General features: G+C 38.2%; 1 protein-coding gene across 1 annotated transcript in view; it reads left to right on the forward strand.

Moving 5' to 3' along the window:
* The window catches only part of plcg2 (phospholipase C, gamma 2), a 216569-nt gene extending 190852 nt beyond the window's left edge, over positions 1–25717 (forward strand). The window contains exons 21-32 of the mRNA XM_072279854.1: positions 3893–3996; positions 6459–6555; positions 6821–6887; positions 7021–7181; positions 8974–9079; positions 10447–10662; positions 16516–16640; positions 19164–19284; positions 19935–20108; positions 22549–22637; positions 23761–23987; positions 25482–25717. Coding sequence (XP_072135955.1) covers positions 3893–3996; positions 6459–6555; positions 6821–6887; positions 7021–7181; positions 8974–9079; positions 10447–10662; positions 16516–16640; positions 19164–19284; positions 19935–20108; positions 22549–22637; positions 23761–23987; positions 25482–25527 — 1533 coding nt within the window. The 3' untranslated portion in view covers positions 25528–25717. The remainder of the gene's footprint in view (positions 1–3892; positions 3997–6458; positions 6556–6820; positions 6888–7020; positions 7182–8973; positions 9080–10446; positions 10663–16515; positions 16641–19163; positions 19285–19934; positions 20109–22548; positions 22638–23760; positions 23988–25481) is intronic.
* The last annotated feature ends 814 nt before the right edge of the window (positions 25718–26531 follow it).

Genomic DNA, 26531 nt, shown 5'->3' on the forward strand with positions numbered 1-26531 from the left:
GATATCTGCAATAGAGTAGCTCCTTAACAGCTAGCCAGCTAGTTTAAATAACGTTAGCTACGCTAATGAATGAATGACACCTGTTAAACTCACCTCAACACGTCTTTTACAGTCTTGACCCACCGTGGGCAATAGAAAAGTCACTGTTGCAAACAGTGCAGCGAGCAACACTGTCATTATTTTTGACCCCTATTAGGCAGGGATACACTTTAGTGTAGTCTGGAATGACGTATGTTTTATATTTTCTTTTTTTTTTTTTTTTGGAACACTCTGCCATGGCGCACTCTCGCTCTCTGTCTCGCTCACACGCACGCTCGCTCTCGTGGTCACTCGCGTGCTTTTGCTTTCTCTCTTGCTCTCTCGCTTGCTTTCTCTCTCGCGCTCTTTCTTGCTTTTGCTCACTCGCTCTCATAAAAATTGATTTCCGTGATATTGTATATAATTTGCGGGCATCAGGGAGCCACTATTAATATGCGGGAGACTCCTGGAACTTCCAGGAGAGGTGGGATGTCTGTAATGTAGTAAACTGGATCCGCAAATTTGCAGATAACACTAAGATTGGGCATGTAGTGGACAGCGCAGAGGGCTATCAAAGATTGCAGTGGGTTCTAAAAAATGGCAGATGACATTTATTGCAGGTAAATGTGAGGTGTTGCACTTTTGAGAGGACCAAACAGGGTAGGATTTATACAGTGATCGATAGGGCACTGACAAGGGACTGATTTGGGGCACTGATTTGGGAATACAGATCCATAATTCCTTGAAAGTGGTGTCATAGGTACAGCAGATAGGGTCGTAAAGAGATCTTTTGGCACATTGGCCTTTATAAATCAATGTATTAAGTACAGGGGTTGGAATATTGTGTTGAAGTTGTACAAGATGCGGTGAGGCCTGATTTGAAGTATTGTGTGCAGTTCTAGTCACCTACCTACAGGAAAGACTAAAGTAAGCTTGACAGAGTGCAGAGAAAACTTACAAGGGTTTTGCCAGAACTTGAAGACTTGAGTTATAGGGAGGGTTCAATAGGTTAAGACTTTATTCCTTAGAGCATAGGATACTGAGGAGAGATTTGATAGAGAAATACAAAATTATGAGACATATAGATAGGGAAAATGCAGGTAGGCTTTTTCCACTGAGGTTTCAGTTTGGGTATTTGATCCTCCACAATATTCCGTGTGGGAATTTAAACTGGAGGTGGCAAGTGTTTTTTTTTAACGAGGTCGAGTTGCGATCTCGACATCAACCCAGCATGGATGGAGAGCGCGCTTGGGAGCGGTTTGCCACCGGACTGAACTGGGGAACCTTTGTTCTCGAGCCCGCGGCTGATCTCACTGCGCCACCAGCCGACCGTTGTAGTGAGTGAGATCGTGTGAGACTACAACCAAAGGTCATGGGTTGAGGATGAAAGATGAAATGTTTAAGGGAAACATGAAGGGGAACTTCTTCACTCAGAGGGTGGTGAGAGTGTGAATCAAGTAGGCAGAGGAAGTGGTAGGGCTCATATGTCCAAAGATAAACTATCTCACTATTACTCTTATATTAATCCAATATGTGACAGATGTCATTTCGAGATAGCTTCTCTAACCAACATGTTTTGGTCATGTCCCCTGTTGCAGAAATATTGGAAAGATATTTTTGATATTATTTCAACAGTTTTAAATATAGACTTACAACCACATCCAATTACTGCTATTTTTGGACTACCAATGATAGATTTAAATAATTTAAACTCTTCATCACGAAGGATGATTGCATTTCTTACTTTAATGGCTAGAAGGTCTATTTTGTTGAATTGGAAAGAGATTAACCCTCCTAAGGTATTTCATTGGTTTTCACAAAATATGCTGTGTTTGAATTTGGAGAAAATTAGAAGTGCAGTTTATGACCCTTCCATCAAGTTTGAAAAAACTTGGAGGCCATTCATTCAGCATTTTCACTTAATGTAATATCTTTATTTCCAAACTTATTTTATTTCTCTGTATTGATGTTGGAGGGGAATGGAGTCGTCGGCACTAAGGTTTTCTTCTTTTTCATTTTTAAGTTCTTAGATTTGCCCAAGTCTTTTAGTTTAGTTGATTAATTTTGTCTTTCTTTTGGGATGGGATTTTTTTTTTGGTTTTGGTTTTTTTTTTCTTTTTCATGATTTTTTTAAAAATTTTTTTTGATTTGTATTATCCGTTGTTAGTTTTATATGATTGGGAGCTTTGTGAAATTTCAATATTGGATTTTACGATTACTGTTTGTAAGTGTAACAATTTATCTCCTATTGTATCATTGCTATGTTTTGTCTATATATTCTAAAATTAATAAAAAGATTGAAAAAGGAAGAAAGGAAGTGGTGAATGTGATTTCGATTTCACATTTAAGAGAAAGTTGGATGGGTACGTGGATGGGGGGGCGGTGTGGTGGTCTAGGGTCCAAGTGCAGGTCAATAGGACTAGGTAGATGAATAGTTCGCCATAGACTAGATGGCCCGAAGGGCATGTTAATGTGCTATATTTTTCTATAATTCTACGACACTTGTAGATGATTGAGACTGGTATGCATGATGGACAACAATAATTTAAATTTATTTAGCATTTTTAATACAGCAACCCATGTCTGAGGGGTCCCCAGGAGCTGTAAGCCTCATTAGGTTATATGAGAGAAGATTACTAACAGCTTTTTGAAACAGTTTTAAAGATGATCTTATGAAAAGCCAATAAGACAGAATAATAGGAAGGGAATTCCACCCAATGTACAGGGTGTTGACCAGTTGGCATCACTGCAAATAGGAGAGTGATTGAATTTGAAAACAAACATAAGAAAGCAAACGTTAAAAAAAACACCTTTCCTAAATTCATAGTGTTGCTCAGGGAATCCTTGAGGCATGGGTGAAAAGGGAAAATAAACAGCAGGCTTATTTGGCGTCTTGAAATTTACAAAGAATAGACTATGGAGGATGGTCAGGAGTGTTATGAAATAGTCAAGACTAGAAGTAACAAAGGTGGAAACTGTAATTTGGACTCCAATGAATATTTTCATCCTTTCCACCATTTAGACATGGGCCTTACAGCTGGTTCCTTAGTTTCCTTCTCTTGTCTTAAGAATGCAGGAACTCATTACCTCACAATAAGGAAAATAGAAGCATTGAGACTCGTGATCTCTTTCTACTTGGGCTGTTGAAGGAGTAGGGAAGGGATTGTAATTGAACAATTGAGGACTTTTGAAGCAACTGAATTTTTGTCAGCACAGAGGCCAGCCTCATGTCTAAGCTATTTCCTAGAACGCAAAAATCTAGGTGGTTTATTAGATACATACTGTGGCATTTGATCTTGAATAATTAGGAATGTAGATTAAAAGTTTGCCAATAGTTTTGAACTTTGATTCTCTCTTTACCAACTTTGTTCATGCTAATATGCAAATTCATGGCTGATTAAAAAGATTAAAGTATGAAAAGACATTGCCAGTGGGAGGAAAGTACCTTCAATGCTATGCATTAAGATCAAAAGAAAAACACTAAAAGCAATTTTAACGCAGGAAAATGTCTTACTCGCAAATATATTCACTTACCAATGAAATTCGAGTTTGCTGATATGAGTTGATGGTTTATGTAGGGTGATAGGAGAAAGGTGGAGTGTGCAGTTTACATAAAATTAAATATACAATTTTTCTCCTTTCAATATTAGCAATAAATTTACTTTGATCTTAATATGTATCCAATCTTATAAACTTCTTTCTTCCAAAATTTCCTTAATCCTAATGATATAAGTCCTATTCAAAGGCTTCCTTCATTGACTCATAAGTAATAAAATTATTTGTTTAGATGCCTTGTATGGTAACTATAAATACAAGTCCTCTTCAATGTGATTCAATCTCTAAAGACTTTAACCATGTGTTTCTTTATCCTTAGGGTTCAGTGAAAGCTCTGTACAATTATCAAGCTCAACAACCGGATGAACTTTCTTTTCCTAGAGGTGTCATCATCCTCAATGTCAAAAAGCACGACCAAGGGTGGTAAGGATTCTTGTTTTGCAACTAATAAATAAACTGGTAATTTATCAGGGTTTTTCCTCTTCATTTGAATAGTGAAAATAAGGACTGATTCGGAAAGCAGACACAGTGTCAAGAAATTCATTTAGTGAGTTAGCAAGAAGAAGATGTAGGAGGTTCATATTACTGTCCAAGGGCATCCTGAGGGTGGTAACATGTAGCATGTATTCAAAGACAAAGTCTGTAGAGCTTCAGTGTTCCAGTGTGATCTTTGGATGTTTTTTGGCACTGCTGATCAGCTTTGAACAACTTTGCACTGATAACCATGGCTCTTCGCCTCCACAGATCTTTGACGAATCCCCGAGCTGCACGTACCTCATTCCCTCTGGACAACATCTCCCTTGGCCAGCATCCCTGAAATTTACAGCTATATGCCATCATCAAATTCCTAAACCGATGCAGGGTTTCAATCTGAAATATTGGCAATTCCTTTCCACCCACCGAGGTCCTCCAGTTGTTCGTTGTTCCTCCACATTTCAGCATCTGCAGCCTATAGAGTCTGCAAGTTTCCATCCTTCTTTCCTGGGTTTCCTGCATTCTCCAGCAAGTATTTCTCCTTCAACTGCAGTGGGTATGACATCCCATTGTTGTGTGTGTGCGTGTGTACACTAAGCATTCAATGAAGCAGTGACTGCCCATTGCACTCCACTCAAGCCCTTCAATGGAATTTCTTCATTTCTCCCACTTTTGCTTTTATGCCCCCGACAACTTCAAGGACATTCGGAACCAACACCTGCCTTTATAATAGGTATTACATTACCTTCCTCTCCTGGTCTGTGTGTGTCTTGTATGGCCTGACTGCCTCTTCATAAACAATGTGCCTGGCCTGCAGCTTAGAAGAAGATCTAGGAATTTTTGAAGTCATGTTGCGTTCTGCTTCATTATTTTGTGTCACAACTTATTCTGACATCTACCATTAAAATGTTTTCTGTTAATCTAGAAATAGTTCATGCCTGATATTTGCCTTGTCTTCTGTCCATGTAGCATTGTCATGAGCGTAGTATCTCAGAACGGTGTGGTTTCTAAACTGGTGTAAAATGGAAAAGCAGCATCCAATTTATGCACAGAAAGCTCCCACAAAATGCTTAGTAAGGGATACATATTTCAGCCAGGACATCAGAGCTACTAGCCTGCTTTTATTCAAAGTAGTGCGATGGGACCTTTTTACATCTAGACAAGAGATTAGATAGAATCTCAGCTGAACTTTCTCATGCAGGGGAGGGAGGGAACGTTGATTCAGACCATGAGAGGCCAGCATCGGGCATTTTCATGCCTTAGAAGGCGCAGATTGGAAGTCTGTGTGGGGCACCACTCCTCTCACAGACACTAGAGCAATGTGTGATTAAGTGCCTTGCTCAAGGGCACAAACACACTGCCACAGCTGAGGCTCGAACTAGCAACCTTGAGGTAACTAGACGAACGTTTTAACCACTTGGTCACATGCCCAACTCTTTTTCATGCAAAAGATAACAATCAATTTGGACTGACAATTTACTGCAGCTAAGAAGCAATATTATAACTTTACTCTTTCCTTAAAATTAGATTACTTATTCATAAATAAAGCAGCTTCTGGGCGGACTGAAGGGAAATATACTCAGTGGGCACTTTATTAAGTACAACAGTACCCCTGCTGGTTGATGCAAATAGCTAATTAGCCAATCATGTGGCAGCGTCTCAATGCATAAAAAGCATATTGACATGGTCAAGAGGTTCAGTGTAGTTCAGACCAAACATCAGAATAGGAAAGAAATTTGATCTAAAGTAACTTTAGCCACAGAATGATTGTTGGTGCTATATGGAATAGTTTGAGTATTTCAGAAACTGCAGATCTCCGGTGATTTTCATGCAGAACAGTCTCTAGAGTTTATAGAGAATGGTACTAGGAACAAAGGGCATCCAGTGAGCAGCAGTTCTGTGGGCAAGAAAGCCTTGTAAATGAGAGGTCAGAAGAGACTGGCTAATCTGGTTCAAGCTGACAGAAAGGCAGCAGTAATTCAAATAACCATGTGTTACAACAGTGCTGTGCTGAAGAGCATCTCTGAACACATGTTGAACCTTGAAATGGAAGGACTTCAGCAGCAAACCACACTGGGTTCTACTCCTGTACCTAATAAAGTGACCACAGAGTGAGTGTATAATTGTTAAGCTCACCCTTGGCTTAGTTGACAGAATTCGTGCCTCAGAATCAAAATGTTGTGCTTTCAGATACCACTCAAGTGATTGGAGTAGAAAGGTCAAGAACTGACTCTTCAATCTATTACTATCTCTAGGTTGTCTCTTAATTTCCAGCAATATAACCACAATCCGGATTAGCTAAATCCTCAGAGAAGTTCCCTACCAACCAGTTGCATTACCTTCTCTTTTCCCAGGCACAATGTTGCTTTAGTTCACACAGCTCAATAATTCTATCTGCATAATTTGTTTAGGTGGACAGGGGACTATGGAGATCAAATACAAAAATACTTTCCAGCCAACTATGTGGAAGAAATAGCAGCTGAAATTCAAGAGGAAGGAAACAACCAGGTATATTTCGTTTGAATGTTGGTTTCCATATTCTCATAGACTCGAAGACTTGACCGTGACATATGTAACTGCACAGTTCTACTTAAACATATCAATGCAATCCCATAGATGGATTTTTCTTGTAGTTTTGTTTCTATTACTGTTACTTTTGCCATCATGACTATGGAGCTTACAACTTCTAAACTAATAATGATCTTGAATTAACTTTGTCCAGTTTGCAGATCTCATCACTGTATTTTTTTTCATTTTTCACTTTGTTGTTCAGCTAACAGAAGATAATCCCCTAGGTGTATTTTGCAGAGGGATTGTCGAACTTGCTAACTGTTCTGTTGGTACGTATGCCCAATCTGCTAATATACAATAATGAAAATGTGTAATTATTTAGATTGTTCTGGTCAGTTTCAGTTGGAATTCACATGTGCAGAGCCACTCTAAGATCTGAAATAATAATTACTTTGAAAACAGTTAAACAGGTAAATGGGATGAATGAGATGGGTTTCGTGTTCACTATCCAACCAAAAGTACCTGTGGATGCACCGGCCCTGGATATTGCTACTGAAACACTGGAAGATTTGTTCTCCTGGTACCATGAAGTGGTACAGTGCTCTCAGAAGATATATGTACAGGTACGCCTCCGCGGAAAGCTTATTTAAAAGTAAAGCAAACTATAAATAAAGAATACCTATCCTTTGACTATGAGTTTGAACTCATATCAATAACATTGATTAATTTAGTACATTTGGGTTGAATTGTTACAACCGAATTAAAAGCAGAAAATTCTGCCCACTGTGAAGTAAGAATTCCTCTGGTGACCATGTGTAAGCTTCTCAGTTAGTATTTTCCCGTACTCTTTTCAATTCATAGCATTTGCTATTGATCTAATTTCCTAGCCAAAGTACTTCTTCACAACAGTGCAGTTGTAGCATTGGTTTCAAACTAATTTCAAACCAAGGGGCATTTTAGACATTGTAGTCTTTTACCCTTCTGTCCTCCCCATTGAAAAACTTAATGTGGAAATTTGAAGAATGGCAAGCTCTTTGATAAGTTATAAGGAAAGATTGAATAGGTTAGGACTTTATTCCTTGGAACGTAGAAGATTGAGAGGAGATTTGATAGATGTATACAAAATTACAAGGATAAATGCAAGCAAGCTTTTTCCACTGAGATTGGGTGCAGCCACAACAAGAGGCCATGGGTTAAGGGTCAAAGAGGAACATGAGGGGAATCTTTTTCATTTAAAGGGTCATGAGAACATGGAATGAGCTGCCAGCACAAGTGGTGCATGCGAGCTCAATTTCATTGTTTAAGATATGCTTGGGTAGGTGCGTGAATGGTAGGGATATGGAGGTCTCTGGTCCTGGTGTTGAGCAGAGAGTTTAAATAGTTTCAGCACAGACTAGATGGGCTGAAGGGCCTGTTTTGTGCTGTGTTTTTATATGAATTTATTATAAAAACCAATTCAGAATTCTGACAGGTGCCATGGTCTTAGAAGTGTTGAGCAGTTGTCTGAATAAACTTAGAATTGTTGCAGTTAAGGAAGATATTATACATACTGAGACGATTCAACACATCCTGTTAATTGTGCTCAATTAACCTTTGCAATTTAATTTAAAATAATATTCTGGATATGCTTTTCTATGCTATTGATGGGCAGCAGAATGATGCAGCATGCAGCAGGTGCAATCTTGATCTCTGATGTGTGGAATTTGCACCTTGTTCTGACTACCTGGGTTTTCCCTATATGCAGCTGATTTCACCACAGACCCATGTTGGTAGTTTAATTTGCCACTGTACATTACCCATGCTGTGCAGGTGAGTGGTAGGGGTTTGTTGGAACTTGGGAAGAATAGGTCACAGGAAAAATTGGTGGAGAATGGGATTAATCTGTGATCTGGGATAGATGAACTAAAATGGCCTCCTATCTGCAAGGAAATATGGATTATTATATATAATCATCAGAAGCACCAGTCACAGTCCCAAATAAGGAAGAAAAATATTTTATGTGAAGTGGTTGTGGACCTTCAGAATGAACAAAACCTGTGGGCTGTGAATGTGCAATTCTTGAGTCTATTCAAGACTGAGATTGAAAGACACAAAATTCTGCACATGCTGGAAATCCAAAGGAACACAAACAAAATGCTGGAGGAAATCAGCTGGTGAGGTAATGTCTATGGAGGGGAATAAACAGTGGATATTTCCAGCCCAGACTCTTCATCAGAGATGGATAGATTTGGGCTGTTGGAGGGATCGAGGGGTACTGAGAGAAGTTAGAGCTGAGCTAGAAATTGTCTTAAGTGTCTTTCTGCTCCTGATTTATGGATGAATGGATTTGTGTGTGAAATTCATTATGTACATAATAATGAAGTGGTAATTTTCTTCTGAACAATACAAATGCTGATATGAGTTCTGTTTCAACAGGAGGAGAATCGAAATGAGATGGAGAGGAAACAACAGATTGCCAAAGAGTTGTCTGACTTAGTTGTGTACTGCAAACCAGCAAAGTGCAAAGACTTCTTTCCAACTGGTAATTTTTATAATAACTTAACTACTTAGTTTATTTTGAAGACTTTTCTCTTTGTGTTGAAATAGAATGATCAAAACTGTTCACCTGATATTTCCCTGAAACCTAGTTGCAACATAACAGAAATGATAATATTGCTTAATTTGTATGTTATATGAGTACTAATGATGTTGGTGACAGATCACTGGGTACTACTGGAATAGTGTTGCTTGAATTTATGTTCAAATCCCTTGTAGTTTATTTCCTGATATCTTTAATAATAAGATTCAGACAATGGCTAAAAGAAGAAAAGGGAGTATAATATTCACTCTACAGAACATTCTTTACATGAAAGTAAGATCACAGTAATGATGGATGAGAAAAAACATTATTCATCCATCCACTCTATGGTTAAATCCATTTGCTCATTCAATGCTTCAGAATATTTTGCAACCAAAGTTTGTTTGTAATCATAGGCCACGTGATGGTCACTTTCTTGCAAGGAATTGCTTCCCAAAGTCTGTACAAATTTTAAACCAATGTTGCTTAGTTCTACTCGCATGGGTTGACTTGATAGTCCATGTTATTAAACACAATTCTGCAGGTACTGGAAATCTTGAGCAACACACACAAAATGTTGACAGATCTCATCAAGTCAGGCAGCATTAATGGAATAAACAGTTGACGTTTTGGACTGAAGGGGTATGGGGCTCAGGATGAAGGATCATGGCCCGAAATGTCGATTACATATTCCAGTTTAACATTTCTTTCACCATTAACAATCTTCTCTACTTTCATAAGGTCATTTCCCTAATGCTTTCTTTTTAAGTTGAGAAGTCTATGCTTCTCTAGTTCATTTTTACCATTCAGAGTTATGACATTGGAGACCAACTTCACAGTTCTCCTCTGCAGTATTTCTAGTATTTGAATTTCAATCAATTTTTTAGCACAGGTTTCAAGAAATGTATTGTCCATCAGGCTATTCCTGCTGTGATACAACCTGCAGTTTCCCTTGTTAGTCGTCGCTGTGCATATTTAAGATCAATTCCTTGGTTTCTTTCAGCTTCATTCTCAACTAATTAATTGATACAATGTATTTTTCTTTCATTCTGTAATACATCACAATTTTCAGCATCAAAGTTTCCTCTGCCTTCTACCCAAGTTGTGCATCTCATTGAATTCAGTCTCAGCTGAGATGTAAAGCTGACTGTATCCCAGCTCCACACACACGCCAATGCAACCTCACTTCATTTTGTTTTCCATTGGCAGTGGTCGCCTTACATCCCCCCTGAAGCAGCAAGTTTTGCTCATCCCGTAACTTAAGCACTTGCCTTGTTAACGATAGAGCCAAGAAAGAACCTTTCTCACAAGTGCTATCTGTTCTTTTTCAGCGAAGGATGTCATTGATTACAAGGAAATGAGATCATTTGCAGAAAATAAGGCAGAAGCTATCCTCAAGCAAAAACCCAAAGAGTTTCGAGAATACAACCGTAAGCAACTTTCCAGAATCTATCCCAAAGGACAACGCATTGAATCTTCCAACTACGACCCAATTTTGCTATGGCAACATGGATCCCAAATGGCTGCTCTAAATTTCCAAACACCAGGTATGTCAAATTCTTCATATTGGCTTATTGAATTTCTGCTACTGTTTCAAAGAATGCTATTTATTTATTAATTATTTATTGAGATACAACGCAGAGTAGGCCCTTACGGCCCTACAAGCCCTTATCGCCCAGCAACCCCCAATTTAACCTTGCCTTATCACAGAACAATTTACAATGACCATTAACATACTAACTGGTACATTACTGGACTGTGTGAGGAAACCAGAGCATCTGGAGGAAACCCATGAGGCCACGGGGAGAATGTACAAGCTCATTACAGACAGTGGGGAGAATTGAAATCCGGTCACTGGTGCTGTAAAGCATTGTGCTAACCACCACACTACCATGTGTATGCAAGTAACTCTGAATGTGTGTGAAGAATGAACAACAGCAATATAACCCAAGAATTCCAGATTATATTTTGGATTTATCCATGATTGTATGAGTCTAGACTGAACAAGTGTTGATGAACTTCTTAGGCTGAAGGAAAATGTGATGGTTATTTTCCTCAACTAGGTCTCTCTACACAGAAGGAAAACAAACATTAATATAATTCCCTTCTTGATGAAAAAACATTTCAAAGTGCTTTCAGGGTAGATTCATAAGTGTAATCACAGCAATGAGTACTAATGCTTATGTTCTTATCTTATACATATCACAAAAACAGAAAGAAGTCTTTGGCCCATTTTGTCCATGGCATTTCCAATGGAAACCAACCCAACCATTTTTTCCCTCATTTTAATCTTCCCTATGCCCCTGCAATTTATTTTCACCTTGATCCTTTTTAACCTACAAGGAAGGTTCATTTGCAATACTCATTTAAGCTGCCAACATGTCTTGTGGTGCAGGAGTAAAGTGGAACACCCAGAGGAAGACACAGAGTCACAGGGGGAATGTACAAATTCGCAGCACCCAGGGTCAGAATTGAACTCGAGTCGTAGAACTGTGAGGAGGCAGCACCACTTGCTGCATCCTTGTGCCTCCCCTTATGTGAAATAAAAGTTTGAAATTATCAAAGCATTATTAAATCACATTAAGCATGATGTTTAAGAAAGTCTAATCCAAGGGTTGTTCAGTTTTGAAATAGGCCTTTCAACCTATTGTGTCTGTGTCTGTGCCAATCGTCATGCTATACTCCTCCCACTTGCCTGCATCACTTCCATGTCCCTACATTCCTGTCCGGATGCCGCCTGGGTGTGTTACTGTTGCACCACCTCCTCATTCACCACTCAGATCCCCTTTATACCGCCTCCCTCTCACTTAAACCTATACCCTCTACCTTTAGAGTCTTTTTTATGCTGCCATGGGACAAGGTCTATGGCTATCTATCCATAGATTTACATATGTGAAACTCTAAAAAATAGTTTAACAATGATTTTTACTGCCATAATTACGTTTTTAGGATTAAGGTAAATATTGCTATTGGTAACCTAATCACAAACAAGAGAAAATCTGCAGATGCTGGAAATCCGAGCAACACACACAAAATGCTGGAGGAACTCAGCAGGCCAGGCAGCATCTAAGGAAAAGAGTATAGCAGACGTTTCCATCTTTTCCTAGTTGCTGCCTGGCCTGCTGAGTTCCTCCAGAATTTTGTGCATATTGCTGTCGGTGTTGGTTTATTGTCGTCATTACAGGTACCAAGATACAGTGAAATGCCTGTCTTGCATACTTTTATATAGATGAAATCATTACGTAGTGCATTGAGCTAGAATAAAGTAAAACAATAACAAGCAGCACAGGTAAACAATAAAATGCAAGATCATAAACTGGTAGATTATGAGCTCATCTTATCATACAAGAAGTCTATGCAAGCGTCTGGTAACAGTAGGATAGGAGCTGGTCATGGGATCTATTAATCCTCAAACATTTGCTGCAAATTGTGAGAAGATTTGAATTTTTATAAGAAGAAATTAACTGAATATAGTCATAGTCATACTTTATTGATCCCGGGGGAAATTGGTTTTCGTTACAGTTGCACCATAAATAATTAAATAGTAATAAAACCATAAATAATTAAATAGTAATATGTAAATTATGCCAGGAAATAAGTCCAGGACCAGCCTACTGGCTCAGGGTGTTTGACCCTCTAAGGGAGGAGTTGTAAAGTTTGATGGCCACGGGCAGGAATGACTTCCTATGACGCTCAGTGTTGCATCTCGGTGAAATGAGTCTCTGGCTGAATGTACTCCTGTGCCCACCCAGTACATTATGTAGTGGATGGGAGACATTGTCCAAGATGGCATGCAACTTGGACAGCATTCTCTTTTCAGACACCACAGTCGGAGAGTCCAGTTCCATCCCCACAACATCACTAGCCTTACGAATGAGTTTGTTGATTCTGTTGTTGTCTGATAGCCTCAGCTTGCTGCCCCAGCACACAACAGCAAACATGATCGCACTGGCCACCACAGATTCGTAGAACATCCTCAGCATTGTCCGACAGATGTTAAAGGACCTCAGTCCTTTATGGAGTGTGTGCCCAAAAATTAGAGAGCATCAAAGTGAAGATGATTCCTGATTGGTGGCTGTGAAGGGGTATTGGTCTTTCAGTTCCACATAATATTTATATGAGATGAAAATTTATGGTTGTTCCCTGGTCCATCACACACAATGAAGATTTTAGATTTGTTGCATCAATTGTGGTTAAATCTCAGAAACTGCTTTTGCTCATAGGCACCTCTAGATGGAGCTTCTATCCTTGGATAAAATTATTGAAAGCTTTGTCGATTTGTCAGTGGTAGACAATAACCTGATGGCGTGTATGTTGTATATTATTTCAGAAAGAATATGGAGCACCTTACAAGGAGTCCATGAGTGAATCTTTGAAGTCTTTTCTTTTTTTCTCCTTGATATTACTTCCCCAATGAGCTCAGAACAGAGTACATATTTTGGAAGCCCAGTGTTTGGCATTAGACAATGTGAACATTGCACTTACAGCAGTGCTGTTGAGCAGGATCAAGGCCTTGATACTGGAGATGTTGGCGCAGGAGCAACTACTGATGTTGATGTTGCTTACTGAGCCTGTGGGTTTGGAGGCTTTGTGGAGGCAGCTTTCTCAAAACACTGATGCTATTCCTTCCATGGCCTGAGGTGTCTACTGTAATATGCCCATGTCTCTGAGATGAACAGGAGGGCAGGAATATACGGAGGACAATGATGTCTCAAAACTGACAGTTTAGTCATATACAGGTTGTGCTGGTGGACTGGAGATTCTGGTGAATATAATTATCAATGATTACTCTCACTGAGAGATCATTCCTAAGTTATGGGAAGTGATCCATCTTGATGCATGTTAGGTAAAGATTTTGATTGAAGGGCAAATATGGCAAGCAGTTTTATGCCATCAAGGCAGGTTGTTGAAGAACTGATGGCTTCTGGGTTTTTAGCACTGCACTCATCTTCATTGAAGGAATCAATGTCGATTTGGATGTTGGCTCCAACAAAGAGGGTCTGTACATTGTAACTAGACGTATGAGCTTGGAGTAAATTGAGGTGGAAAATGGCAAGGTTCCAGAAGCCTAGTTATTCAGTTGTTGGTTGACCTTTCCAACTTTTGTCAGCCTGGAGGAGTGCCAAATATGTGATGGACATTGTACTGTTGTGCAGAGTAAAGGAGCAAAGAAAAGGCAAATGCCAGAAGGCGAGATTAGGCAATGTGGCTCTGTGTTGTTCCTGCATAGCTAATTTACAAACAGCATGGACAAAATAGGCCAATAGCTGCCAACGTCATAAATTTTCTACAATTGTAAAACTAATGCTTACTCTGAGCCAGCATAGTCCATGCACCAAGGCACCTGAAGGTTGGGACTCGTTGGGATGCTATGGGGTGTTAGGTAGAATGTTTCTTGTGGTGTTTTTGAGTTCCTCAGCCATGTTCATCCTCTGACTATATTTCTCTTTTGGGCCAGGCTGATGAAGATGATGACAAAGATTATTAGTTAGTGAGCAGTCTAACTTCTATTGTGGTACAATTAGTCCTTGCAGTCCCTTGTTTGGATGATGATGCACCTACCAATGTCTGTCGTGAGGGTGTTGAGGTAATGAAACACACAGTGTCTCTTTGACTAAACAGGGCATTGGTTGTCGCATGTGTTCTGTCAGGAGTTAGCTTTCCCTCAGCCTTACCTGCCAATGCCACATTCTCAGAGGTTCATGTCCTTTCTAATCCTCGTGGTGAAATTGCCCAGAAGGATCAATATACCCCCCATTTGACTTAGGCCATGGATTCCTCAGAGTGGAAGCAGAATTTCTTCATGGATTCAGGGTTGCTAATGACCATTGTTTGTGGTCCCGTAACAGATTACGCCAAAGGATATTGAGACATTTAATTATTCAGAGCTAATCTAAACATGAGATGCAGATTACCTCATTTTTTTATGGTTAAGTCAGCACTGTGAATGCAACATTCTTCTTGGGGTTTGCACTTCTTGATGAAGGTATATCAGTTGACTTGTTCCTTAAGTTGGAACTTAAGTAAAGTTCCTTAAGTTATTTTGCTTGCTCATGTCACACTCATTGTAGTAGTGGTGACATTCATAGCTCTGATTTCCTGGGCTGTGAGAGTGGTATGATGTTCAGATCTAATGCTGATAGAGTTGTCCATGGAGGTGCTGACATGCCAGATCCAAAAATTGCATTGTAAAATACCTGTAGATGATTTTATTCATTTTGGGATGTTTGTGTACAGCAGCATGGTCTTGACAGAGCAGTCTTGCTCCATTGGCAAGGGGTCTACTGAATGGACAACACAAACAAAATTTGTGGGAAAAGTTTAAACTTCTGTTCTAAAATATTTTACTTGATTAATCAGTTTAATCGCTATAAAGTTGGGTCATCAGTTAATCGGGTCAGCTGCTGATTTAGGACAACTCTTAAAGAACAAAAATTCAATGGAAAAAATAGCTGGAATTCCCTTTGTTTATTTGGGGCACTATGCTGCTTAATTGTGGCAGGAGACTGTTGCTGAACAGTTTCTAACGAGCATCAGTCACATGCACTTATGTGGTCAGACACTACATTGTGCTTACAGCAAACAGTTTTTAAATAGCGTCAGCTACATGTGTTTGTGTTCAAAAGGCAGTGATATTTGTCACTGATGGTTTACAAGAACTAAACAGTCAGGTAGTCCAGAACTGTTTTGCTCACTGTGATTTCAAGCATTGAGGCTTGGAAACGCCAGAAACAGCCAAGAGTGAAAATGAGATGATTTCAATACTTCATCTTTAGGAACTATGAAGAATTTGAAGGTATCAATGATTGTCTTGAATGTTACAATGAAAATAAAGATTTGGAGGGTGCATCCTTTGTATAGAGGCAGTTCATTATCTGCACTAGGTTTCTGTGCTGATTTTGTTCAGTTACAGTCAAAAGAACAGCAGCTGGATGAATTCCTCCATTGATAGCTATTAGGAACTAATATGCAGTTTTATAGTACTGTAGTAGTATTGATGTTCCAATTTGTTCTGTATTTCATTTAAATACTTAATTTTTTACTCAGTTTGTCTTTTTTACGCCTTTTTAACTATTTCTATGAAACTTCGGTGAATTGGAGCAGCCACTTAATTAGGCTAAAATACGCTGATCCTGATGTGTCTCAATTAACTGGAATTCTACTATAGTAACTGTGAATAAAAATTAGAAAAGACCTATGCTGTTAAGAGGATGACTTCTGTTCCATGTTTGGTGAGGTGTTTTACACTTAATTCTACACCAGTGGCTAGAAGCTGAAAGATTTGTTGAGAAGTACCGTACCTCATTTTCGTAAGCAAAGACTGCATGCAGTATGTCAGAGGTGTGCCAGACCCATTGTATCGACAATCGCTTTAACATATCCTTCCAATTTTGTTACAGATAAGTCAATGCAGCTGAATCAAGCTTTGTTTTCTATGAATGGAAAAACAGGGTATCTACTACAGCCTGAATCACTGAGGAGTGACAATCCCAATAAACACCGACCATATTCCATTAAAATAAAAGTAAGGAAGTTAATTCCATATATATTGTGTTATTTGTTTCAGATTAGTACTACTTATGGAATAAAGCCATTGTGTCAGGAGAGAATGGTTGTAAAAATTATGTGGGTAAGCTCTTCGTTTCAAGAAACACTACCTACTAATTTTGACCATTGTAAACTAAACAAAAGGAACATTATTAGAAACATAGAAACATAGAAAGCCTACAGCACAATACAGGTCCTTTGGCCCACAAAGCTGTGCTGCATATGTCATTGCCTTAGAATTACCTAGGGTTACCCATAGCCCTCTATTTTTCTAAGCTCCATATACTTATCCAGAAGTCTCTTAAACGACCCTATCATATCCGCCTCCACCACCGTACCACTCCCTGCGTAAAAAAACTTACCCGACATCTCCTCTGTACCTACTTTATTCTTATATTATTCTTATATTTTTAAAATCATTCAGATAAATTTTATCTATTTTGTCTTGAATTTATTCAGTAAGCCAATTTTTGTACTTTTTTTTAGCACACGCACCATAAACATCACACACTGGAGAAATATGGTACTTTGTTGTAAATACTAAATGCTATCTGCCTCATTGGCTTCCTTTCCACTTCAAAGTAAAATGCCTTAAAACCAACCTCTGTGCCTAATTACTGTTTGTATTGATTGGCTTCTTTGAATTGCTTAAGTTCTCACAAAATGCTTTGGGGTGTTCTTGCTACAGTTGGCCCTCCTTATCCGCGAGTTCCGCATGCACAAATTCAACCAACCGCAAATCGAGAAAACCCGGAAGTGCTCTTCCAGCACTTGCTGTTCGAGCATGTACAGACTTTTTTTTCTTGTCATTATTCCCTAAACAATGCAGTATAACAACTATTTTACATAGCATTTACTTTGTATTAGGTATTATAAGTAATCTAGAGATGATTTAAAGTATACGGGAGGATGTGCGTAGGTTATCCTGGATCGGGATCGAAAAAAAACGGAAGTTCTCTTACTAAGTAAGTCGGAACAGGTAGATCTGGTATTATTTAGCGTCAGTTAGTTAAACGTTTGTCTTAGTATATAGTATATACTTTACCTTTCTATGCATATAAAACACTTAAGGAATGTATGTTTCAGCATCGGGCTCCGGAACGGAAGTTCCTGGGTTCAATCCAGTGACAGATCGCTTCCAAGTGCGCTTTCCATCTGTGCCGGGTTAATGTGGAGGATCAAAAACCCAAAACCCCAAAACTCAATAATTAAACCACTGCTTTGCTTAGTAATAATTGTAGCTTTCATCGGGGCAGGGCCTTTCTCACTTTATCCTTTAAAATTGTTCCGATCGATGAATGACTGTAGCCTAACGATGTAACAATGACTGATGGCGTTTCACCTCTTTCCGATTGCTTATTATTTCCACTTTATTTTCAATCGTGATCGTGATTATTTTCGTGAACAGAAACACTGCAGATTCAGAGCTCCGCCGCCGGGTCCTAATATCCACTGCACTGAGACAGGTTAAATAAGGTCCAGGGTTCCCACTGGGTCCTAAGGTCCACCGCATTGAGCCAGGTTGAATAAGGGACTTGAGCATCCGCATTTTTTGGTATCCGCGAGGGGTCCTGGAACCAGTCCCTCGTGGATAACGAGGGCCGATTGTATTTTGAAAGTTTTATATAAATGGGAGCTGTTGAATATGTATGAAATATCACCAGAACTTTCCAATCTATAGAATCTCTTGTCCAAATGATGATCAGTCTGAGATTTTCATTTACTTAGCTCATGAAACTCAGCAGTAAATAGAGCTGTACATTTGATTTAATTTAGCATACATGGGAAGTTTAGATGAAGGTGTATAGGAAGGGAATCCCAGAGATTATGCCTGGGCAGATAAAGGCATGATGACCAATTTTAAAGTGGAAGAAGTTAGAAAAGATTTGAAGGAAAAACGCATTGTTAAACGCATTGCCAAAGCACAGAATGTAGAGATATAGAGGGCCAAGGAGGCATTTAAATGCAAGAATGAGAAATTTAAAATTTAAAGGCTTTCCTAAACTACTAGCCAGTGTAGTGGGCAAAGGGATGATGGGTGAAAGGTGCAAATAACACAATGCACTGTTGCACGCAGTTGTATTATATAAAACATTTCAAGATAATGCCATAAGGTTTATGAGTGGTATCACATAGATTACAACGTAGTAATGGTGCCAGGTTTTAACAATAAATATTTTGCTCTGAAGATTGTTCTTTGTGTAGTGTCCATTAACTATTGAATGCCACATATTTGTATCTTTTTCTCAGCAGTGACAAAGCATAGCTTCCTTTTCCTTAGCAAGTGATATCAAGTTACATGATAATTGTTTAAGTAACACCTTATTTCACTTAAAATACCCTCTGCAGTCAGTGCCCACATCACAAATGGGGAAGATCAAAGGAAGCTCCTGTGCAATTCTTGGCAGAGTTATCAATTAGTTCTACACATTTTGCTTTAACAATTGGCTTAGAAACCTATTGAATATTTTTATATCTACTGTTCCCATTAACTTTGCAGATTCTTGGTGCCCGCCATCTACCCAAACCTGGCAGGAGTATAGTCTGTCCTTTTGTAGAAATGGAACTGTGTGGGCCTGAGAATGAGAATGAGAACAAGAAGTTCAAGACAGTGGTGATAAGTAAGTCTGAGTGTGTGTGTGTGTATGTGTGTGCGTGCACACACACACACATCTGCAAATATATAATTACTCATAGAATTACAGAGAAAAGTAACTCCTTCAGCCCACCAAGTCTGTGTTGACAAACAACCAACCATTTATACTAAGCCTTTATGATTCTCCCCTTATTCTGGTCAATTTGTTACACATTCTTAGACATTTAACTGTGCACAAGCAGCAATTTAAAGTGGCCTCCAACCTGTGACCTGAGATGTGCAAGAAAACTGGATCATGTCATAAAGGGAGTGTGAAAATGTCACACCAACACCAACTGAGACCAAAGTTGAACAAAGGTCTCTTGCACCTTGCAAGGCAGTGGCTCTACTAGTTGCGCCACCATGTAATTATGTGGATATTGTTTCAGTAATAAACATACTGAAGAACTGGACATTTTGTGTTCTTTTCCTCATTTATTCATAAAAAAGCCCTAAAAGACTAGAAGCATACAATTCAATATTTTTGTTATTCTGTGTCTAAGTTATTGTGTTATAATCATCTCTGTTAAATGTTCAATATTTGGAAATTAATATTCCATTATTCATAAAAAGAGTTAAGAATGTTTTGTATTGTAAAGAAGGAATCTTGTAAATCTCAAATTATCTTAATTCCAGATGATAATGGCCTGAATCCAGTTTGGTCAGGAGCAACTGAAGAGCCAACTAAGGAATTTGTCATCCAAGATCCCTCTTTAGCATTTCTTCGATTTGTTGTGTATGAAGAGGACATGTTCAGTGATCCAAACTTCTTGGCTCATGCTACTTTCCCCATCAAAGGAATCAAAACTGGTTAGTTTGACAGATCAAATACTTAGTGGAAGCAAACAGGTTAAGTAGCATAAAGATGAGCTGGATATAAAGGCAAAGACCTGCTAAATTCAGCCGTGGCAGAAAAATGGGGTTGGGGAACATGTAATCAGTTTACAGAAGCCAGAAGCTTCCCACGTGTGCCCTAGTATTCTTGGATATTTGCATTTTAACCATAGTTCCAAATGTGTGCAGGAAAGTACAACAGGTGACCATTACTCTCACACACGTTTAGTATTGGTGACTGAAGAAATAATTCTCTGTAAGAAAAACTGAAAATGCTGGCAACGCTCAGCAGGTCAAGGCATCATCTTGGGAAGGAGAAACAGGGTAGAATTGGGGATTGAAAACCTTTTGTCAGGACCTCCACCTGAAACATCAACTTTTTTTCTCCTTCCAGCGATGCTGCCGGGCCCTTTGAGTGTTATCAGCAATTTTCTATTTCGTTTTAAGATTTCCAGCAATTCTAGTTTTAAATTTTTATCGAATTCTTCACTGCTTTTCCTGTGTACAAATCTGTGAATCTGTACAGGGGAAAAGTAGAGCCTCCACCACTGCAGTCACCTGAGGCCCAACACAACCTAACCTCATTGCTACACACAAGCATAGTTTGGTGCATTAAAAATCATTTTCAAGTTTGGTTACCTCTATATATCTGGGTAACTTATCTTGCCTGATCGTTTTGGTGTCTCCATTTTTAAAGTACAGAAGCTCAATTTAAGCCATGTATGTGAGAACAACACCTAATTTCCACTTTCTCTCTAGTCCTTGAATACCATTACAGAAGGTTCAATTAATTTTTGAAGCTGTATGCTTGGGGAAGAATCCAGGTCGTATTTAAACAGTGAAAACTTTGAAATGACTAAGTAAGTCATTAAAATGACTGCTTTTCATTGTCTGCCCATCTCTCATCTGCTCTTTAAACCTCATCCCATGACATTGTTCCTCAATCTACTGTCTAATTTCTGAGGTTATTCAAATTGCCTTACTCTCATTCACCCGTCAGCCCTGTGCTTGCCAATTATCTCAGTCCTTGATTAGGTTTACCTCAACTTGAAATTTTCTGCTGATAATAAATTTTTCCATGGTTTACCCCGTCATATCTCTGCATTCTCATAACTCAATGAAATCCAAATTCTGGCCTTATGATCTTCCCCAGATTAAGTCATCACATCACAGGTTGAGTTCTAAGGCCATAAACATTAAAATTTACACCTATAACTCCTAGCCTAGATCTTTTATTTTCCTGTAAGTATTTCTTAGAACTTGCTTCTTTGCTCATAGTTTTTCTCATCTGCTCAGTGACAGTTCCTGCTTGTGATGTTTCTTACCTACATTATCTACATGGAGGATCTGAAGTTTCATTGAACGATCCTTCTGATATATGGAACTACATGATCCAAATTAGTTCCAATTTACCAGCTACATTGTAGCCATCAGCATTGAATTTTGTAACGCTTTAATTCTAACGAGGAATAAACCTTCACAGATGGCTAAAGTTATTTTGATTAGTATGTTTGCAATATTACAATTTAATTCGAAGATATACATGTCATACCATTGCTTCCAAAATAGTGAATACATTAATTTAGTTCAAAGGTTCTTTAGCATAAAATACGCTATGAAACATCTGCATATTTTAGGGCAAAATATAAATCATCTCTTGTTAATAATGCAAGAATGGAAAATCAAATCATATTTGTCAAGTCTATTTATCTTTATTACATGTACTCAAAGTTAAAGAATAATAATACATTTAATTAACAGTACCTGTGACAAGAGACACTAAGGTATAGTAACATAATGATTATGTAACTAAGCTGGTAATCCAGATGACCTGGTTAATGGTCCCTTGTAACATATGAACATGAATTTAAATACCACCCTATTGATTAGAGAATTTAAGTTGAGTTAATTAATTAACCATGGAATTTTACAAAACGAACCTGCAGTAATGGTCCTAGAATGATAGAGCGATACAACACGTTTACAGGTCCTTTAGCCCATCGAGTCCAAGCCAACCAGCTGCCCACCTAGCTGGTCACAATTTCCTGCGCCCAGTTCGTATCCCTGTAAGCCTCATCCTTTCGTGTACCAGTCGCCATTTTCCCTCAAAATATCCACAGCTACCTCTGAGACACAAATGTACACTATTATTGAACTCCAAATGCAGTCTTTATGAAAAATTGCTTAAAGAGTTTGATTACAAATTCACCTAATCGTTCTTCTTTAAATAATAATGTAAAAATATATTAAAATTCTTAGAATCTGGAGCATGATTTTGTTGTTCTTCTGTTGCAATATCCAAAGAATTTAGGTGTGAAATAAGTTTAACAGTGTAATTGAAAAGCTATTGTAGTGTCACTTCAGTGTTCATAAGTTTAAATGTTTAATAAGCTTTTTATTTTCCGTTTTTTTCCAGGGTACAGGTCTGTTCCTCTTAAGAATGGTTACAATGAAGATATTGAATTAGCAGCTCTTCTAGTCCAATGTGAAGTGAATCATTTAGGGGTAAATGGTGTTTATCTTCATAGTACTAATTGTTTAATGGGTGCTAGCTTAAATAGTGTGAAACTTCTCAAATAATGCAATTTAGTATATAAGATCATGAATGAATCGACAGAGACAAATGAGCTAAAGATATTCTTCAGTGACAGTACAAATCCACACTGAACATGCTTACAGTGTTAATAGCTTTTCTACTGTTGTTATTCACTGACATGGATTTACTTCAGACATTTTGCACAATGTTATGAATTTTCACCCTACCTTTTCAAACAGGTACAAAATTTGACACATTTGCTATCACATGGACTGAATTGAATGGGCTGACTACTGGTTCCTTGATGGTGGGAACCCAAGATATCTCATTCAAGCAGCATACCTGGCTAAAGATGGCAGTAGTTACCTTCAGTCTTTTCCTTGACATTAGCACTCTAGGCTCAACCAATATTAAGGATGGAGCCTCCTTCTCCACACAAGCATACATAAGAACAATCATATTAGGAGCAGCAGGAGGCTGTTTGGCCCCTCGGCCATTCACTAAGGACTTGCCTGATGTGGCCATAAGCTCAAACCTAGAATCAGGTTTATTACCAGTGTCTTATATGACATGAAATTTGTTGTTTCGTGGCAGCAGCTCAACACGGCATTCCTGCCTATTGACTATCTCAAGAAAGCTTCCAACCCCTTACTCATAAAGGACCTAGCTACCTCGTTTGTGAAAATATTTAGAGAATGTTTCAATTGACCCTTGAGTAAGATATTTCAAAAGACATGATTCCTGAGAAAATATTTTAAAAATATGACACCCACTTAAAGCAGAGGTCAAGCAAACCATTTTCTCAGGAATCATGTCTTTTGAAATATGCACATGAAACATAGACATAGAAACATAGAAAATAGGTGCAGGAGTAGGCCATTCGGCCCTTCGAGCCTGCACCACCATTCAGTATGATCATCCAACTCAGAACCCTATAGAAACATAGAAACATTAGATTCTGACATTCTAGTAAGATTTAGACTGATGGGATAGGATTATTTATGCAGTTCTTGTGTTCCAGTATCACATCCGTGGAAAGAGTACGTCCCATTTAACTAGAGAAACAATACTTTCTCTCATTAATCATTGCAGGTAGGTGAAGAAGACCTTTACTCTTCGCGTCAGCAGTTACGACAGCGGCCGGTTGAAGGGTTATACGATACTGCCCCGATTAGGCAACGGACATTGGAAGGATTATACAGTAGCAGTATTCCCCGTCAGAGGCAAGCATGCGATCCAATGTTATATGATTCCAATACACTGCCAGTTCTCAGGAGCGGAGGTCAGAGAGAACAACTGCCAGAAGTTCCAAAGAGGAGGTACGTATGTAAAAGCTCTAATCATTGAACATCCATGGGAAGATAAATAAACAGACTTCAGGAACTACCTATGTCTTATGGTCTATCACTGGTAGTTTTAATTTATTACATCCTGCATTACAGGCAGGGACATTCTTATTCCCCTTTAATCCCAGCGAATGGTGCTGACTGCTGTCTGCCTACTTCCGCTGGTAGCCCCTTTTAATTTGTGAGTTTCCCAGATATTTAAGCTATTGCCTCCATGCATCGATCAGTTCTGCGGGCACTTATGGTGAGTTTAAAGGTGATTATCCACGACACTGTGCCGACTGGGTCCCCAAAAGGTAAAAATGAAACCCCTTGCTGCACTTGATGTCTACCTTAAAGGTAGAAGAGTACAGCACAGGAACAGGCCATTCGTCCCACAGTATTATGCCAAACCAGCTAAAAAGCAGCTCAAAAACTCCCAAACATCGCCTAGTTTTTTAATATATTGGCACATAGTTTCTCACTTTCATCCAATTCAAATCCACATAACATATATCCAGTGGTATAATGGGGAATTCCCAGGGATGGCTAGGGACTTTAATATGCTGTGGACAGTGATAACTGTATTTTAATTTGAAGCTGTTATTTGTGTGTTGTATGAAGTTCTGAATATTGTATAATAGTGTAATCATTTGAATAAACTTTTATACATACATAAGATAATTCAATGAAGTAGAAGGGGGATGTTTCAAAAGTGCAAACTTGTCATTGAAACATTTCTAGCCTGCATAGATTAACAATAAAATGTAAATACATTACAAATAAGCTAGTTATTCTGATTAAAATGTCTTAACAAAACAACACAACCAATACTCTTAAGAGATACCACATTCTACATATGAATAGGCATTGGGTGTTTATTGGTCACAGCAGGTTAAGATATTCTTTCCTGACATAAAAGGTTCAAAGCATATTATGCAGAGTAAATATTTATATTCTAGTAAACTCATTTTCCTACATGCCTACAGAGTATCATCACTGGTTCCATTATTACCACGTCCCCAACTCTTGCTCTTTTCCTACAGTATTTGAAATATTCATTCAGTTCTTTTTCGAATATTACTAATGAGGTTGTTCCAGGCCATGTATTCCACATCTTAACGCCTCACAGACTAAATGCAGGTGCTGCATTCCCCAGTGATTTTTATACCAAATATATACTTAATTTGATTCCAACAAATCTGTCATTTAAAGATTTATCCTTATCTACTCAACAGCAGCCTCTCAATAGTGAAAGCCTGTGCAAGTTACCTTAAGCATGCCTGCTTCAGTGAGAATAATACAAGGTTCTCAGTTATATCTTCAAGAGACAAAGGAACTTGCATCATTTTTGAAACATTAAACTGCCACAGTGAGAATTCTAAAATCATTTCATGCTTGATTTGTTGCTGGACTTTCACACTATTGACCTTTAGAAGTCTTGGTTAAATATTAAAAAATACTTTCTGTACTACTATTGCTTTTCAGAGGCAAAGATAAAGAGAAGAGACCTCACAACAAATATTATCCATGAAAGAAGACTGCCTTTGTCATCAGTGCATGGTGCCATCATATTGTAAAGCAAAAGTATTTACTGTTGTAAATTAAAAGATTTTGTTTTTAGGAAATTGATGGTCAGTATATCAATGGATTTAATGAATTTATTGCACTATACCTAATTATTGTTTTGATCAGGTAATTAAAATCATTAATTTACTGCCTTCCTACTTTAATGAAGCTCCTTTCATTTTCCACGTTAAATAGCCTGTTAATTCCAAAGTCTTTCAAAGGAATCTGTCCTACAGATGTTAATCAATTGAGTGGTATCATGTTAACCTATAGTGCAGTGATATACAAGTAGTCCTTTTCAATTAAGAACTCTAATAAAATTAAGTGAGACAGAAACCAACATTTCAAAGTTATTGCTGATTAGAATTTAAATATTAAAACAATGAATAAAGAATAAATATGAAGGATTGAGAAGCAAGCTACTGCAGATACTGGAAACCTGAAATGAAAATATATGGTACTGGAAATACTCATGGTCAGTCAGTAACTGTGGAAAGAGAAATAGAATTGAAACTTAAAGTTGATAATCTTGCCAGCACTCAAGTTCTGATGAAAAGTCAAGAACTTGAAATGTTAACTGTGTTTAACTCCATAAACGCTGTCTGATCAACTTGTTTATCCCATATTTTATATGATTAGCTTATGAAGGGTTGAGATCATCGTAATGAATTATGTGTTAAATAGGAAAGTGCACAGAACTGAATATGCCTCATTATCTGTGTTCCAACTTTAGATAATTTTCGGAGTACTGGTCCAATATAGAACAGGATATCATATGGAGTCAGGATTTGAGCTCAGACATTGGCTTATAACTAAAATGCACTGAAACTGTTAATGACATATCCCATATCTTCAATGCAGAAGAAAACAAAAGACCAAAGGTGCCTTGCTTTACAAGTTAAACATTTTCAAAAGAGGTAAAAAAAACTTGGTAAAAGATCAAGTGAGCAACATGATTATACCCAATGA

This window comes from Mobula birostris, chromosome 15 (genome assembly GCF_030028105.1).
Source record: "Mobula birostris isolate sMobBir1 chromosome 15, sMobBir1.hap1, whole genome shotgun sequence".
Lineage (NCBI taxonomy): Eukaryota > Metazoa > Chordata > Chondrichthyes > Myliobatiformes > Myliobatidae > Mobula > Mobula birostris.